Source organism: Nannospalax galili, unplaced genomic scaffold, assembly GCF_000622305.1.
Source record: "Nannospalax galili isolate Female #2095 unplaced genomic scaffold, S.galili_v1.0 scaffold1214, whole genome shotgun sequence".
Classification (NCBI taxonomy): Eukaryota; Metazoa; Chordata; class Mammalia; order Rodentia; family Spalacidae; genus Nannospalax; species Nannospalax galili.
This window is the reverse complement of record NW_008334871.1, coordinates 918,964-934,225: the sequence shown is the minus strand read 5'-3', so window position 1 is coordinate 934,225 and position 15,262 is coordinate 918,964. Positions and strand designations below refer to the sequence as shown.

The 15,262-nt window shown below is 37.5% G+C and overlaps 1 protein-coding gene across 1 annotated transcript in view; it reads right to left on the bottom strand.

Moving 5' to 3' along the window:
• Ndst4 (N-deacetylase and N-sulfotransferase 4) overlaps nucleotides 1-15,262 on the bottom strand; it is a 327,838-nt gene that overhangs the window by 119,233 nt on the left and 193,343 nt on the right. The window contains exons 5-6 of the mRNA XM_008829621.1: nucleotides 13,520-13,705; nucleotides 11,591-11,719 (exon numbers count right to left, since the gene is read on the bottom strand). Of these exons, the coding sequence (XP_008827843.1) occupies nucleotides 11,591-11,719; nucleotides 13,520-13,705 (315 nt within the window). The remainder of the gene's footprint in view (nucleotides 1-11,590; nucleotides 11,720-13,519; nucleotides 13,706-15,262) is intronic.

Here is a 15,262-nt window from a genome sequence, read left to right as displayed (position 1 = left end):
AAACAATGAATATATATGTCTGCTAAAGATCTTTGTATTGTTTCATTTTCATAACGAAAAATAATTACAAGATCTTGGTTGCTATAAATCTATATTATGTATGATTGCATATAAATGCACTGTCATTTAAAAATATTTTAAGTATTTTTATGAGGTTATGTTTAAAAATATTTTCCTTTGTATCAGCTTGGCTCTTGAGAAAGTGATCATGTAAACTGGAGCTGTTAAATCAGCCCAGTTTTTTGGCTCACAGTAAAAATAAAATTTTAAGGGAAGAGATTCCAACTCCAACAGACTAAGTTAGGTTGGCCATGTGTCCAGTATGTCTATTGAAAATGCTAAATCAATGTGACCAATTTGGCAAAACATGTAGAAATGACTAATAGTCTTAGATCTTTGAAATCGAGAACTTAACATGAGTTTTTAAGTACAAATATTTTAAAAATCTTTATTTAAGACAAGATACATTTACTTACACAGTTCTAGTCAAGATGTTATTTCCTTGATCTTTATCTCATTCTGGTTCTATAACTTGGCTCTTATTGCTTCAGGAGATTTTAATTTTAAGGGATGATTACTCATGTTCCAGGTTGCAATTTTTCCTATGAATAATATCTCTCCTAAGATGCTAAACTCTTTAGTCCAAGGATTAAAAATAAATAAATAAAACAGTTATCTCTGTGCTTTGTAATATAAACATTTAAAGGATTTGGGGGCATTTTTGATCATTGCTGCCTCTTTAAAGCCATATTTGTCAAGGTCCATATCTTTGCCAAACCTACATAAAAACTATCTAAACATTTAAAAAGAAAATTAGTCCTTTTTTAAAACCTACTTCAAGGCTTAAAAGATATCTTAAAGTTCAAGACATCTTAAATTATACAAATAATATTAATTTTACATTTTAACAGTATATTTGAGAGAATTTTTATCTCCGTTTTAAATTTAAAAAACATAGTTTCATCGGGAGTGGTGGCACATGCCTTTAATCCCAGCACTTGGGAGGCAGAGGCAGGCAGACTTCTGTGAGTTCAAGGCCAACCTGGTCTACATAGTGAGTTCCAGGACAGCTGGGGCTACAGGGAAACGCTGTCCCAAAAAAAGACCAAAAGAAAAAAAAAAACATAGTTTAGCTAAATACTTGTTAAATGATTAGTATAATTGTTACAAAAGTAAACAGGTGACATAATAAATAAGTAAATGAATTAATAAATTAATAAATTCAAATGCCAAAATTTTATCTACTGAATGCCTCAAACCCTAATGAGGAGTAAATGTTTGTTAACAAAATAATTTTAAAGTGTAATGACATCTTTAACAAATAATTAATTTAAATTGATTATGAAAGAAAAGTCTATTAACATATTTTTACCTGTATTTATTGCTGCTAGATATTTAAGATGCTACATATGTTTTAAATAAATTCTCCTTAGTTTTCATTTAAAATTATTATTAAAATGTCTTCTAGGCTGGAGAGATAACTCAGCAGTTAAGAGCACTGGCTTCTCTTGCAGCAGACCCAGGTTGATTCCTAGCACCCACATGGTGGCTAGCAACCATTTGTAACTCCAGTTCTAGGGGACAGCATGGGTGCACTTATACCATGCAGGCAATACACTCGTACACATCAAATAAAAATAATAAATAAAATATTTAACTTTTTTTTCAATTATATACACATACATATATAAAGTAATCAAGATAAAGAAAATATAGATTGAAAGCTTAGAGGGATGAGATATTTCTGTCAAAGGAAAGTCTAAAAAAATGCTTTTTGATGAAAAGGGATTATTCCAAAATAGAAATGGATGAAAATAGTGTTAAGAGATTAAAAAAGGTTATAGAAAGATCCAAATTATACAAAAGACATCACTCTCTAATAACAACAATATCCAGGATATTTTATATTTTAAGTACTGATGTTCCTTGATTAAATGAGTATCTAAGGTGTCCTATATAGTACAATTATCGCAGATAAAAATTGTAATTAGGCAATGTCTATATTTTATTAATGAAAGGAAATAGACATGCTACAATGACTTCTAGAATCTCATTTCTATACCTAATCATTAAAATAAAAGGAATATTTTGTTATGTTTTCAAGGCCTATAAAATTCTGATTTTCCAACGGGTTTGATCTCTTGTTTCTGTTGTTATTAATATCTGTTATGTAAATGAAAACATCTTATTAGAAGACAGTTTAAAGAATATTATTGTTGTATAATTTCTTCTATACCTTTCCTTTATTTTTCCAAATGAAATCTGGTATAATCCCAATATAATAAAACAGATGGAGTCATTATCTCATCCACGGAGAAGAGCTACTAGAGTTGTCACCAGCCATTCCATGAGGTTGTAGCTATAAGGTCTAACTGAGCCAAAGAAAAACCAAACGGTAGAAAATAACAGATTTGTTTAAGAACTATAAATATAGATAAAATAGTTGCTAGAGTACAGATAATTGTAAATAAAGGGGAAAATCAAGTCAAACTTTGTTTTTTTGTTTTTGTTTTGTTTGTTTCCTTAATCTGTTACCTTTACTCCATTAGGCTAAGCAATGTTTTCGATTATTTTAATTTAAATATAACAAGTCTATTATATGTGACATGCAAATGCTATGTCAAATACAGAGAACAAGAAAAAACAAAAATCAGGTCCAGTCATGATGGCTAATAGGTCTGATATGATTCAGGAGTTCCTTCCTTATCGGCTTTGCCAGGTATTCTCTCCTGAAGACTGTCTACAATTGCCTCATCGCCATCAGATTCTAAGAATGAGCTTTCCTCATAACATGGGAATAAAAAGTGTGTGCTCCCTGCATGTAGAAAATGTGATGCTTGACCAACACGGGGACCTGTAAACAAAAGTTCCCAGATACACCTTGTATCTTCAAACTGCACTTTCCCACTGAGTCTGCTCCTTACTGGACTCAGTAACATCCTCTTGATGTGTGAATGCACACCAGCTTCTGTCCCAGAGACCACCTCCTGACTATTCCCTCTAGATAAGGATGCCACACTCTAATGCCATGATGTCCAATTTTAGCTCAGAAGAAGTTAGATGAATTGTTATTCAATAACCCTTGGGCTTCCTGCTCTACCTCCCTTTCTTATAAAATTGACTCATATAGATATGTATAAAACAAAAGACTGTAATATAAGAACGTAATGGTAGAATCAACCTGCTGCTCAGGCCACAATATATGCAGCAGTTTTCCCCTTGCACAGATACTGACAGGCCCCAAGATAAAAGCAAAAGGTGAAATTGACTAGGCGGTTTAGGGTAAAGACCCCAGAGAAAAATGACCAGTTTCTTTCCTGGCTGAGAGCTGGAAATTCCCTTGGATCTGCCAGTTACACTTGTCACTACTTGAGGCCAGAGATGCCAGAAATATCTATCAAAAGATGCCTCTCGTTCTGCCATACTTAGATGCTGCAGATGCCAATAAGAGGATCTGTTTTTTTCCTTATCCCTTTTCCCCTGAAGTAATACCCTGTTCAAAGGATACATACTGAGGACAGAAAGGAACATTGAGGGGCCTGGACACCTGGGATGAGAAAAGAACTGACCAGGTCCTCTGCCCCTCCACTCCTCTTTCCACTACACTTTTATTAACCCCCAAGGAATAAGATTCAAAGGCACCTCACTCTCGGAACTTCTCCTGCTCTACAGGAGTTTGCTTTCTCTCCCCTAAGCTCCCTAGGACAAAATACTCCTTTCCAAAAGTCACCCTCTGTAGTCCCTGATTTTCATTCTTCAAATTCCTGAGACAAGAACCTTTGGCTTGAGATGACTTTGGTGGCCATTGAGTGTCTGGGACCCTATCGTCTTAACCTAAGCTCAACAGAGCTGAGAAAGGCTAGATTACACTCAAGGACACCCTGATCTTCCTGATCTCCTACTGAGGCATCTTCTGTGAGTCCCTAGCTAACAGACTCCTCAGGGCCATGATCTTTCACTTGGGTAAGTTTACTTGAAAGGGGCTATTTGTAGCACACATCCTGTTCCCCATGCCTTTTCCCTGCATCCAGCTTGGGAATCAGAGCCCAGATGCAGGTTTGTGCTGTGAAAGCACCCACATCCTCAGAAATAAGAAGAAACCCCATTTCTGCCGCAAGGGCCCTAATTCCTCCCTTAGAACCCACCATGCTGCCAGTTTCTGATGCTGGAGGCTGAATAATTCTCAGAATTCCTGCCACGCTGTTACCTGTCTGTCTGTCTGCCCATGGAGTTAATAACTTTTCTAATAAACTCCTTACCCCCAACAATCCAGCTACTGTCCCTCTTGAACCTTTTTCCAAGAGCCTTTAGAATTATATCACTGTAGTTCCATTATGCTGAACCATCACTTTCAAGTGTACTGTTCTTTCAGGCACATATTTATTGGTTCTCCTGAATTTGTAAGTGGCCAATAGAACTGGCAAGGGTTAGTGAATGTAGACATCATTGTGAACTTTGGAAGACACAGTAAATATCCCCTCTGCAGTGCCTCCATTTTAAAGCATCCTGGCTTTTCAAACCTATCTATCAAAAAACACAGAAAACTCTATTTCCATATTGCTCTTTTTGTAGTACAAAATTAAAACAAGTAAGGGAAAATTAGATCCAGTATGGTTATATTCATTTCAAGCTTTTATACTTACTATGACTCTGTCTGATAGGATTCCAGACCTTTATTTTTTAATTTCTTAAGCTACCGTCAGTTGCTTCATGTTTTATAAGGTAGTGTCTCAAGTTGAATGATGGTGATCTACCTGGTATAAGCTGTTTCACCTCAGACATGATTAAATTATATTTCTTCCTGTCTGAACAAAGATTATATTGAAAGTACAGAAGGATTCGGCACTAGGGAAATACATGTTAGTATTTGGCAAGTATGAAGTAGTGCAGGAAAATATCAATATGTGATGAGGTCATGATAGGAATCTAAGAAAAATAACAAGGAGCTTATCTGAATGTTAAGTGGACAGATATCTAGCTATTCTTTTGAGCTGTCGTTCAAATGGCCCTCACATCACAATAATTTTCAAACTTTGTACTCATGTGGCCAAAAGAAACTGTTATCTAAGAAAATCAAGACATACTATTCCTTGCAGTTTGCTGATCTAAAGTACAATAACAACTGTATTTCTAATATGTAAAAAATTTTCAAAATGTTTTATGTTTTAAGGTATATTAGAAATCAGTGTTATATTTTAAATGTGTAAAATTGCAAAAACAGGACTAGAAAGATGACTCAGTGGTTAAGACTATGTCTTGCTCTTGTAGAGGACTATAGTTCAATTCCCAGCACCCATATCCAGTGGCTTACAAATGCCTCTAACTGTAGCTCCAAGGTATCTGACACCCTCTTCTGGACTCCATGCATATAGTATACACACTACACACACATACACACACACACACACACACACACACACACATAATTCAAAATAATAAAAAAAGAAGCAGGATACATTTCTGAATGCCGTCTAGTCAACATAACAATCAAGACAATTGTTGAAACTTCACAAAGGATACAGACAACTATCCTATCCCACACCACTCATTAAAGAAGCTTCTCTTCCAACAGAGACTACTACAGAGCTCCACAAACCGCTACACCAAAGGCTCATGGAACATAAAACAAGGGGTAAAGAGGACACTAATGGATCTCTCAATTCTTATCAATGAAGCTCCCTCATGCAGCATAAGGCCAGGAACACACAAGGTCAGAAATGGCCAAAGCATGGAGAGTAATAGTCTGCAGAGTGTGGGTCTCTTATATTAAACTCTATCCACCCAGGGCTCAGGGACCATTGTGGAAAAGGGGGTGGAAAGATTGCAAGAGGCAGGGAGGAGGTATATGATCACATGGAAATAGAGTCCTATAAATTCCTGGGACCTTGCTCATATGAACCTACAGCAATGGTGTCAGCATGCACAAGACCTATGCAAACTCAAGCAGAAAAAATACCCAACATAGAACTGTGGAAATGCACAGCCCTAATCTTAGTTGAAGAATTATTGGCAGCTGATTACTGCTGGGTGAGGAAAGGCCAATCTTCTTAAAGGGAGGGACGCTAGATAGACTGCCTAGATGCCAGTGGATGAAATTACACTGAGGGATGTCTGGGGACACTAACTTGACAGGATAGGTCTTAACAAAAATGACAGGATGTATGAATTTCAGTGGGGTGGGGGTCTATGGGAGGGTGTCAGTGGGGAAGGGGCTATAACGTTCATCATTTGATTAACATTGATTGAGAAGTTCTGTCTGAAATACACAAAAATTCAATTAAAAAATTTAACAAAAAATGCACAAAGGAAAATATCATTGGCTTTGAGCAAAAGAATATCTAGGTCTATTACAGTGAACAAAACACAAAGTGGCAGGAATGTTTACGGTTACAGTCAATGGAGACTGAGCAAAGAACCTGGTAATCTTAGTAGGGTGTAGGCCTTTTTGATTACATAGCAGTAGGAGAAGTTATAACGCAGAAAAATGTAGGATTTTTCAAGGTAATTTCACTGATCACCGCCCTTTAGGCAGATGAATTCCCAAGTGGAAGAAAGAACTGTGTGTTTATTGATTCCATTTAAAGCATACTAGAGGGAAGATGTTGGGATAGTCTTTCATACACTATCCCCAGCTTTTATTAGTCTTATAATATTCTTACATACATATAATTTCATGCACTACTGATTAAAATTCGAAATGGTTCTGTTAAATCTGGAAATAATATTTTTTTCCAGGATACCCTTGATGGAAGGTATTTCTCTACTTCCCTACACAACTACCAATAGGTATCACCCCAGGTCAGCTTCTCATATACACTTCTTTTCCACCTCAGTGTCAGTCATCACAGTTGGTAGAGGAAATGCTTATTTCTGGATGGATTTCATGACTATTGAATGTTTTCTTCTTAATAAGACAAATCCCAAAGGCTTTTGACTGATATCTAAATAAAACAATTACAAACCTTTCTTTTAGGGAAGTAGCTCTGTGAAGTGCCATTGGTCTTTGAAATTAGCGTACCAGCAATATAATTGGTTTATTTAAATGAGCTTGCAGTTCTTTTCCTCAGCATGGTATTAGGAAAGGGAGTTTGAGAAGCTCTTCGCTCTGCCAAAGAATCAAGTCACGACTGGAGGCAGAACGTGGGTGTTAGGCTCAGTTCTGCCCTGTCTGGTTTTTTCTCCACTACAACCTCATGGAGTATACTGGTTCTAGACTTGCTGGACCATCAACCATGAAATAGTAAGATTAGACTTGACACTTCACTCATTAACATTAGTGGAGCACGTTATTTCTCTTGGGGCACTTTGTGAGAGGGCCTCCAGCATGGCTTCCCCTCAAGCCCTTTCTTCTTTCTGCTTCCTTCACTTTATATGCCAATTTCAAAGCTGCTGCCCACATTAAGTTCCTGACCCATATTGCCATCTGTATTAACTTGACTGAGCTATCACACAGCCAGCTAGTTGATTGAATATCATTCTGAGTTTGCTCATGGAGTATTGTTGACTGAGACTGAGTATCATTTGAATCATTCCAACACACATCACAGAAGTGCTGTGAAGCCTATTGACTTTCAATCACAGGTGCATCTCATACAATTCCTGCAAGGCCTGAGAAGAGCCAGAAGGGCTGGTAACAATAGTTTCATCTGCCCTTTTTTATTTTTTTGAGACAGGGTCTCCCTGTAGCCCCAGCTGTCCTGGAACCCACTATGTAGACCAGGCTGGCCTCAAACTCACAAAGATCCACCTGCCTCTGCCTCCCGAGTGCTGGGATTAAAGGCGTGTGCCACCACGCCCGGCGTTTTTTTTTTTTCAATGTATATGCCTGTTTTGCTTGTAGGTAAGTGCACCCATGTCATGTTATGTCCAGAGGACAGAAGAGGCTATCAGAAACCCTGGAACTGAAGTTAAAGACAGTTTCTAGCTGCCATGTGGGTGCTGGGGTTCAAACCTGGGTCTTCTGCAAGAACAGCCAATGTTCTTAACCGCTGAGCCATCTCTCCAGCTCCCTCATCCACCCATCTTTAAGCTGCTAAGACTTGCTTTTTCCCTTCACTCTTCCTTGCTCTTGAGCCTACTGGCTTTGGGCCTGGCAGGATGTCATTTCAATTCTCCCAGTTCTTAGGCCTTTGGAGTCAGATTGGAACCACACCACTGACTTTTTAAATCGTTGGTGTTCTGATTTAATATTAGATCTTAGAACGTGTCAGGTAGGTGGAGCCATATTTGCTAAGCCCTAACATCATCTGCACTACTGACCATCATTTTACTTTGCCTGTTCTGACAAGTCTCTTTATCCAGACATCCTACTGTAAGCTCACCACCAATTTCCAATGTTAAGTGCAAGTGCAGTTTGTTACTGGAAACAAGGAAGCTTCTGTTAACTCTCCTTTCCCCTGTTCTTTCCAGCCTGACATTAAAACACATTTCTGTGTCAATGATAGGCTTTTAAAGTAAGGTGTATAGTACTTAGAATAGTTTTCCTGACTCACAAGTGCTACAGATGGAATACTAGACATCAAAAAATCTTGTATTTTAAAGGAGGATATTTATGTCTCAGGATGACACTTTATAAATGATACTGAATTCAAAATATTTAAAAAACAGACATATAAATCTAGCAGTTAGATGGTCATCCAAGCATTGAATGCTAGTAACCATCAAATACGGGCAGGAAGTGTGGAGAAGGCAACGTACAATGCGCTCCTGATTACTGAATTCATTTTGAGTGCTAGAACAGACACAGAATCCAGGATGGAACCCAAGTGACTTGTGTTTCTCAGAGGACATGTGAGAGGCAGAAGTGACCATGACAGTCACAGGCACATCTCAATTTTCAACAATCATTTTTATAATCCCTTGAAAAATTAAAAAGTATATACAGTGTCAATTTTGCAACATATTTGAATATCTTGAACTTAATTTCAGTAAAAACACCTGAGGCATGTTGGAGATGGTTTAGTTGCAACTGACTTTGTTTATAGAAAAACCAAATTTGAGAAATCATGGGTTTTACTACAGAACATATACCTTCTAAGCTTCTGTCTCACATTTAACCCTGTCCCAACAGTCCAGAAGACTTTTTTGTTTTAATTTTAATAAATACGCACTTTGAGGGTGTAGTCCGAAAATTACTTATTCCTCCGAAAAGTGTAAGCCAGCCAAGTGTGAGACAAGGAGCACCCTAGGAAGAGGAGGCGATCCTGCTGCGGAGAGTTAGTGCTGCAGAGAGCTAGACTGGTGGTGAGGCTGGAACCAAGAAAAGGAAGTGTATGCGGCCCAGTGAATGGTGGAGGAGTCCTGCGTTTACAGACCTGGGGCGCAGGCCAAAGCTAATGGAGACTGTGGGCTTAGCGCGAAAGTGATCTGAATGGCTCGGTTACTTTCTAAGTCATCCCCTCCCTCCCTACCATTAAAAAAAAAAAGCCGTGCAAAACCCAAACTAAAAATGTCTTATGTTAGTCTATGAGCCGCGGGGCCTCACGGGGCACGCAGAGCAGAGCCTTCCAAGGAGGGAAAAGGGAAGAAAATTTAGTGCGACAGAGGGGAAGTTTTTTTTAATATCCAGCTAAAGCCTTTCTGCAATAACTTAATTTACCCCTCAATTTAATTTATGAATTTACTATTTTCACACAATATCGGGTTGTTAACATTTAATTTCTTCATGTGTTTAAAACATTTATAAATTATCTAGCAATTATCCATTTCAAGTATACTTGATGTAGTTTCCTCACAGACATTTTGGTGATTGTTTTATTTAAAGCCCTGTGCAGGAAAAGTTCTTACGTGAAGCAAGGTGGGCACCGCACAAAGCCTGTTACTGCCTGCATCCCAAATGCGATGAGATATACAGTTAATAAATACTTAAAAATTAAGCCTTAGGTTACCTGTGTGTAAAACCTATAGTCACAGATGTTTACTTCAGCCCTCCACAGTAGGGTATTTTAGAACCTCTAAGTGTCTACTGACACACTAACCTGGAAAAATTTATGGGCAAGCCATGTACCTCTTATTAAACTAGAATGTGAAATTTGGTCACGGAACTTTATATTAATATATATTTGCTACATTTTGAGAATGGAAGGTATATTGAGATGTCAGAAGACAATTATATTCCAAACATACTTAACAAATTTGTATCTTTCTTGACTGAGCATCATAAGGGAATTATAGGAATCATATTATTAGGGATTTAGTCAAATTGCCTAATATTCCTGACTTGAGATTTTGTTGCTGTTGTTGTTTTTTTGGGGGGGGGGGGTATGAGATAGGGTCTCCATGTAACCCCAGCTGGTCTGGAACTTGCTATATTCCAGGTTGGCCTCAATCTCACAGAGATTTGCCTGCCTCTGCCTATGGAGTGCTGGGATCAAAGGCATGTGCCACCATGCCCAACGCCAACCAATTTTGTGAGGGGTTTAAAGAAATTCTAAAAGAGAAGGTGGTAACACTGAATAAGGGCTTTAAGAGTAAAAGAAAACTCTCAAACACCTAACTTCACATCGCTAAGAAAAAGACTAGAAAAGAAGTCAAAACTATCTCCAAAGTTAGCATAAGAAGGAAAAAGTAAAGAATAGATTAGAGATAAATGAAATAGGGACCAGAAAAACACAGGGGGGGAAAAATGACTTGAGAGTTAAGGTTTTAAAAATAGATGCAAAATTGAAAAAAACTTAACTAGACTAAATAAAAAAGAGACGTTGAGAAAAATGAAAGAAGAGATATTACAACTGATACCACGGAAGTACAAAGGACTGTGGGACCATCTGGGTATCAAACAGCAAAAACTCAGACAATGTAGAAGACAGGAAAGTTTCTAGATAAATAAGACCAGCAAGAGTCACTCAGAAAATTTGTATAGAGCAAAAAGGAGAAAAATTAAGAGTCTTTTACCAAAAAGAGGCTGAGGACTTCCTGATTTTACTGATGTTCATCCAAAATTTAATGAGTTAACAGTAAAATTTGTTTCAAATTCCTCCAAAAAGTTGAAGAGGAAGTGAACTTCTGAATACCTGTTATGAAGTCAGCATTAGTTTCATACCACAGATAGCACAACATAGACTGGTAAATCTCCTTTACGAATATAGATGTAAAAGTCTCAGGGCAAGGGAACAGTGACCTAAGAGATTTAACACTATATGAAAGTATCCTTCGCCACACAGGACTCATCCCCGGTTGCAAGGCTGGCTCAGCATATGGAAATCACTAAGTGTTATTAAGAGGATGAATGGATGATAACAATAACTTGATCCTCTAAACATGCAAAAGTTCATTGGAAAAAAAAAAAACAAACCTAACATCTTTTCATGAAAAAAACACAAAACAGCACTTCTCTACAAATTAGAAATGGAAGGAATGTATGCCAATACAATAAAGCAATATAAAACAAATCCACAACCAACATTATATTCACTGGTGAACAGTTGGCAGGAAGTCAAATTTTATCAAGGAAAAGATTTGAAATATGAATTTAAATTCAGTATCAGTAAAGAGAGTCTGCTAATAAGAATTTAACCATGATTTAGTTTAAAGAATGCAGCACATTTGACTATGCTGATGTCATTTTAAAATTTATGAGTTGAACACATACTGGGTTTAGAAGGATTGTGAGGAACAGTTCACCTCCTTGGATGCTCTCATCCAGTTCCTGGGGTCCTCCTGGATACTCTTTGTAGAAAATAGTGTGAGTGAACAGCCCACAGGTCTGCCGAGGGAGGACCTGAGAACAAGGAGACAAAAACAGCACGTGGATGACATCTAATTAAAAACTTAAACCACTTTTTAATATCTTCACAGTCAGCAAATAGTTCCCAGTGGACTTTCAGGGTTCTTATGACCAAAATCTTACTGCAATCAAGAGCGGATGTTCTTTTAGCTTTGTAAATGTCAACATGATAACCAAATCAAAGATAAACAAAATAGAGCCTGAAAAATGTGCACCCAGTTATCATAGGCACACAAATCCAAGTCACTACCTTCTTTATGTGAAGGAATGAAATGCTGTCCTGGGGTTCATTTCATTCAGACAGCTTGCTTGGTTCACTTTTCATGTAATTGAGCCATTCCACTCCTTGATTCTGATGTTAAGTCTTATACTACATGCCAACCCTTGGATTCAGCACAAGATTCATCCTTTCCTCTACAATTTTTTTTTGCACAACTGTGAATTTAAATTTCATCACAGTAATTGTCAAACCATTTGATGACTGTTTCTACACTATTTTGTGGTTAATTCTGCTCCAAATCGGAATGTTCAACAGACAAAGCAAATGACTAATTTCATTCTAAAATTTTAATTGGAATAATAAACTATTTATAATCTAATGGCAAATGTATCCAATTACACAAGATAGCTATGAGTCTATTTATTTTTTAGTTAATTTTCATAATACTTTGGATTAAATTCAAGGCAAATTTGGCTTAAATTCAAGGCAGTATTGGCTAAAAGTAATATTTCTTTCATGATATGTTGAGTGATCACAAAATAATGGGAAAAAAACAAGACCTTTCCCTGTGATTTTAAATTACATGACTAATTCTTTTTATGCCGCCTAGATTTCCACAAACACCAGTACCACTGTTGGCAGTATCAATGTTTTCAGTTTCTCATTTGTGTTTTCCAGACCCATTGGTACCAAATTACAATGAGATGATTCAAGCTTCGTGATAAAGAATATTGAGTACCACCTCTGGGCAGCCTCATGGGCTTTTTTCTTACTTTTATAGAGAAGTTAGATGTATATACGGATAGACCGATGGATATACGATTCTAACGGTAATATGAGTAATGGATTGAGATATTGTAAATATTTGAAAGAAGGAGAAAGTGTGCAAACTCTTGCACTGATCTTTAAAACTGAGGAGGGGAACTGAGGCAGTAGGACTTGGGTGTGGTTTTCAAACTGGCCATTTCAGATCAAAGTGAATCACGCCATTTTTATCCCAATGAAAAATGTTAAATCCCATCCTAAAATGCATTTTTTTAATTCTCATGGTTATGGATAGATCACTTAAATTACATTAGTTTTTCAGCTAATATCCATGAAAGAAAATATGTGCCTCCTTTTCCTTTTGCAGTATGCAAGAAAGAGGAAACTGGGAGAGTCCTAAGATGCCAGGGCACACTGAACAGCTGGATTACTCTCAGGTGCTGTTTGTTCCCTTGTTCGTTGGTAGTGAAGTGACTAGACACGTTTTGTGATTCAGTGAGCTACAGTTTGCCTTTAGTTTTCGTAAAATCATCCTAACCAAGAGTACTGAGAAGCTATAGAAGCCACAGACGAATTTACATTTTGAAAACACCAAAGGATAATCTATTCAAAACTCATTCACACTCCTAGGAAGTAAACCTACAGCCAAACAGTATGCCGTTATGTCACCATCATGTCCACACCATGTTGGGAATTTCTAGTATTCAGGTAAGAAATGTTTAGTGTTATATACTTGCAAAGAATGTTATCTCTGTTCAGTTTACACACAAATATTAAGTATCTTCAGGCATAGTGTAGAACGCACTCACCATGATGCTATTGTGAATGAAGCCCTTCCTGTACCGTGCAGGTTTCAGATGTGGATATTCTTCAGTGCTGGTGACCTGAATACCCCAGACCTTCTTCCAAGCTGCATACAGCTGAATATGGACTGGGTAAACCCCTGAGTGATGTGGGGCCACTGCATAGCCCATGTTGATAGGTATTCCATGTTCCTAAAAGAAGTCAGAAAAACATCATCATGGAGTGTGGTCAATTGATTCCATGGGTAAAATCCACATTAAGTAAGAGAAAAGTTAAAATAGGAAGATGGAGCTTCCAATCTTTCTTCAGTTCATAAATCTACAGAGATCTGCTAGCATTATACATGTAGTAAATACTTGGAGTCTGTGGTATGTGCATGAGGTTAACCCTGAAATTTAAATACACAAATTTTGAGGAAAGATAGCAGTTGAAATTGACCCTTCCTTGGGCAAACGAAAGGAGAAAAAGAGAAAATGGGAAACTTGAGAAAGTACCTAACATGGAAGATGGAGATGAAGTAACGTGTGTGTGTGTGTGTGTGTGTGTGTGTGTGTGCGCGTGTGTGTGTGTGTGATAGATAAGCACATGGATTTTGAATCACTTCTCTTCTTTTTTTTCTCTTGAGACAGGGTCTCCTTTGTAGCCCCAGCTGGCCTGGAACTCACTATGTAGACCAGGTTGGCCTTGAACTCACAGAGATCTGCATGTTTCAGCCTCCCAAGTGCTGGGATTAAAGATGTGCACCACCATTCCCCTGGCTAATACTACTATTCGGACATCCACTGTGTGGAGTGCTAAGATGTGCTGTATTTTTAAGAAGGAACTAATGACATGTTAAGATGAAATGTAAATGAGGAAATGAATCAAAGTGTTATGTTAAGGAATTATTTTAATGGTACACATTGGATAAAAATGGGTAACAAAACTAATTATGCATGGCATTAATTATGTAAGGCATTACTGGGTATAGGGAATAAAGGAAGATTTAAGGGCTGGGACAGCTTTGGACACAAGGTAAAGGGAAGGTAAAGAATAAAATATCACCCTTGATCTAAACTTCAGAAACTCAATTTATTTTATAACACATACCCTTTACTGTGAGATATTTGCTTCGGTAAACACTCAACTCTAAAGGAAAACAGGTATAAATTTTAAGCAAGAATTTGAAAACATTGTCAGACATTGATATTATATTGCTAGGTGCATGAAATTGATCTGCAGTTTTCTCATGTTTTTTTTTAAATATTTTTCCCTCTAAATGCTTATCTCTTTCATAAAGACTCCTTGTAGGGCTGAGTCATCAATTGAGGTTATAAATGAGGATGTATTGTCATATATGAAAGTTGATTGAATCAACAAAGAGCACAAAAATACTGACAGTTGCTGTTTAGACTGCCTATTGCAGAGTGCACAGCATAGAAGCTAATTCAGCCTGGGATAAGAAGAAAGGGAGCAGGGAGGGAGTGAATCACATGTCCAGTGCCTCACTCACAGCCACACTAGCCCCAAAGATGGGTCCCAAACAGTTCACATTGCTATCCTCTTCCTTTCATGGAATGACCTTTCCTGCGTAGCCAAGTCCAGTTCTTTTCATCAAGACAGTGGCTTCTAACATTTAATATAAAAAATGGCTCTATAGGTACACGGAATTATGAAATCAGAGCTGTCACATGAGCAGCAGTCTTTTCTAGGCATTGGGGAAAACTGGCTTCTTCATGCTACGCAAGAAAAAACTTTACCCAGGAGCT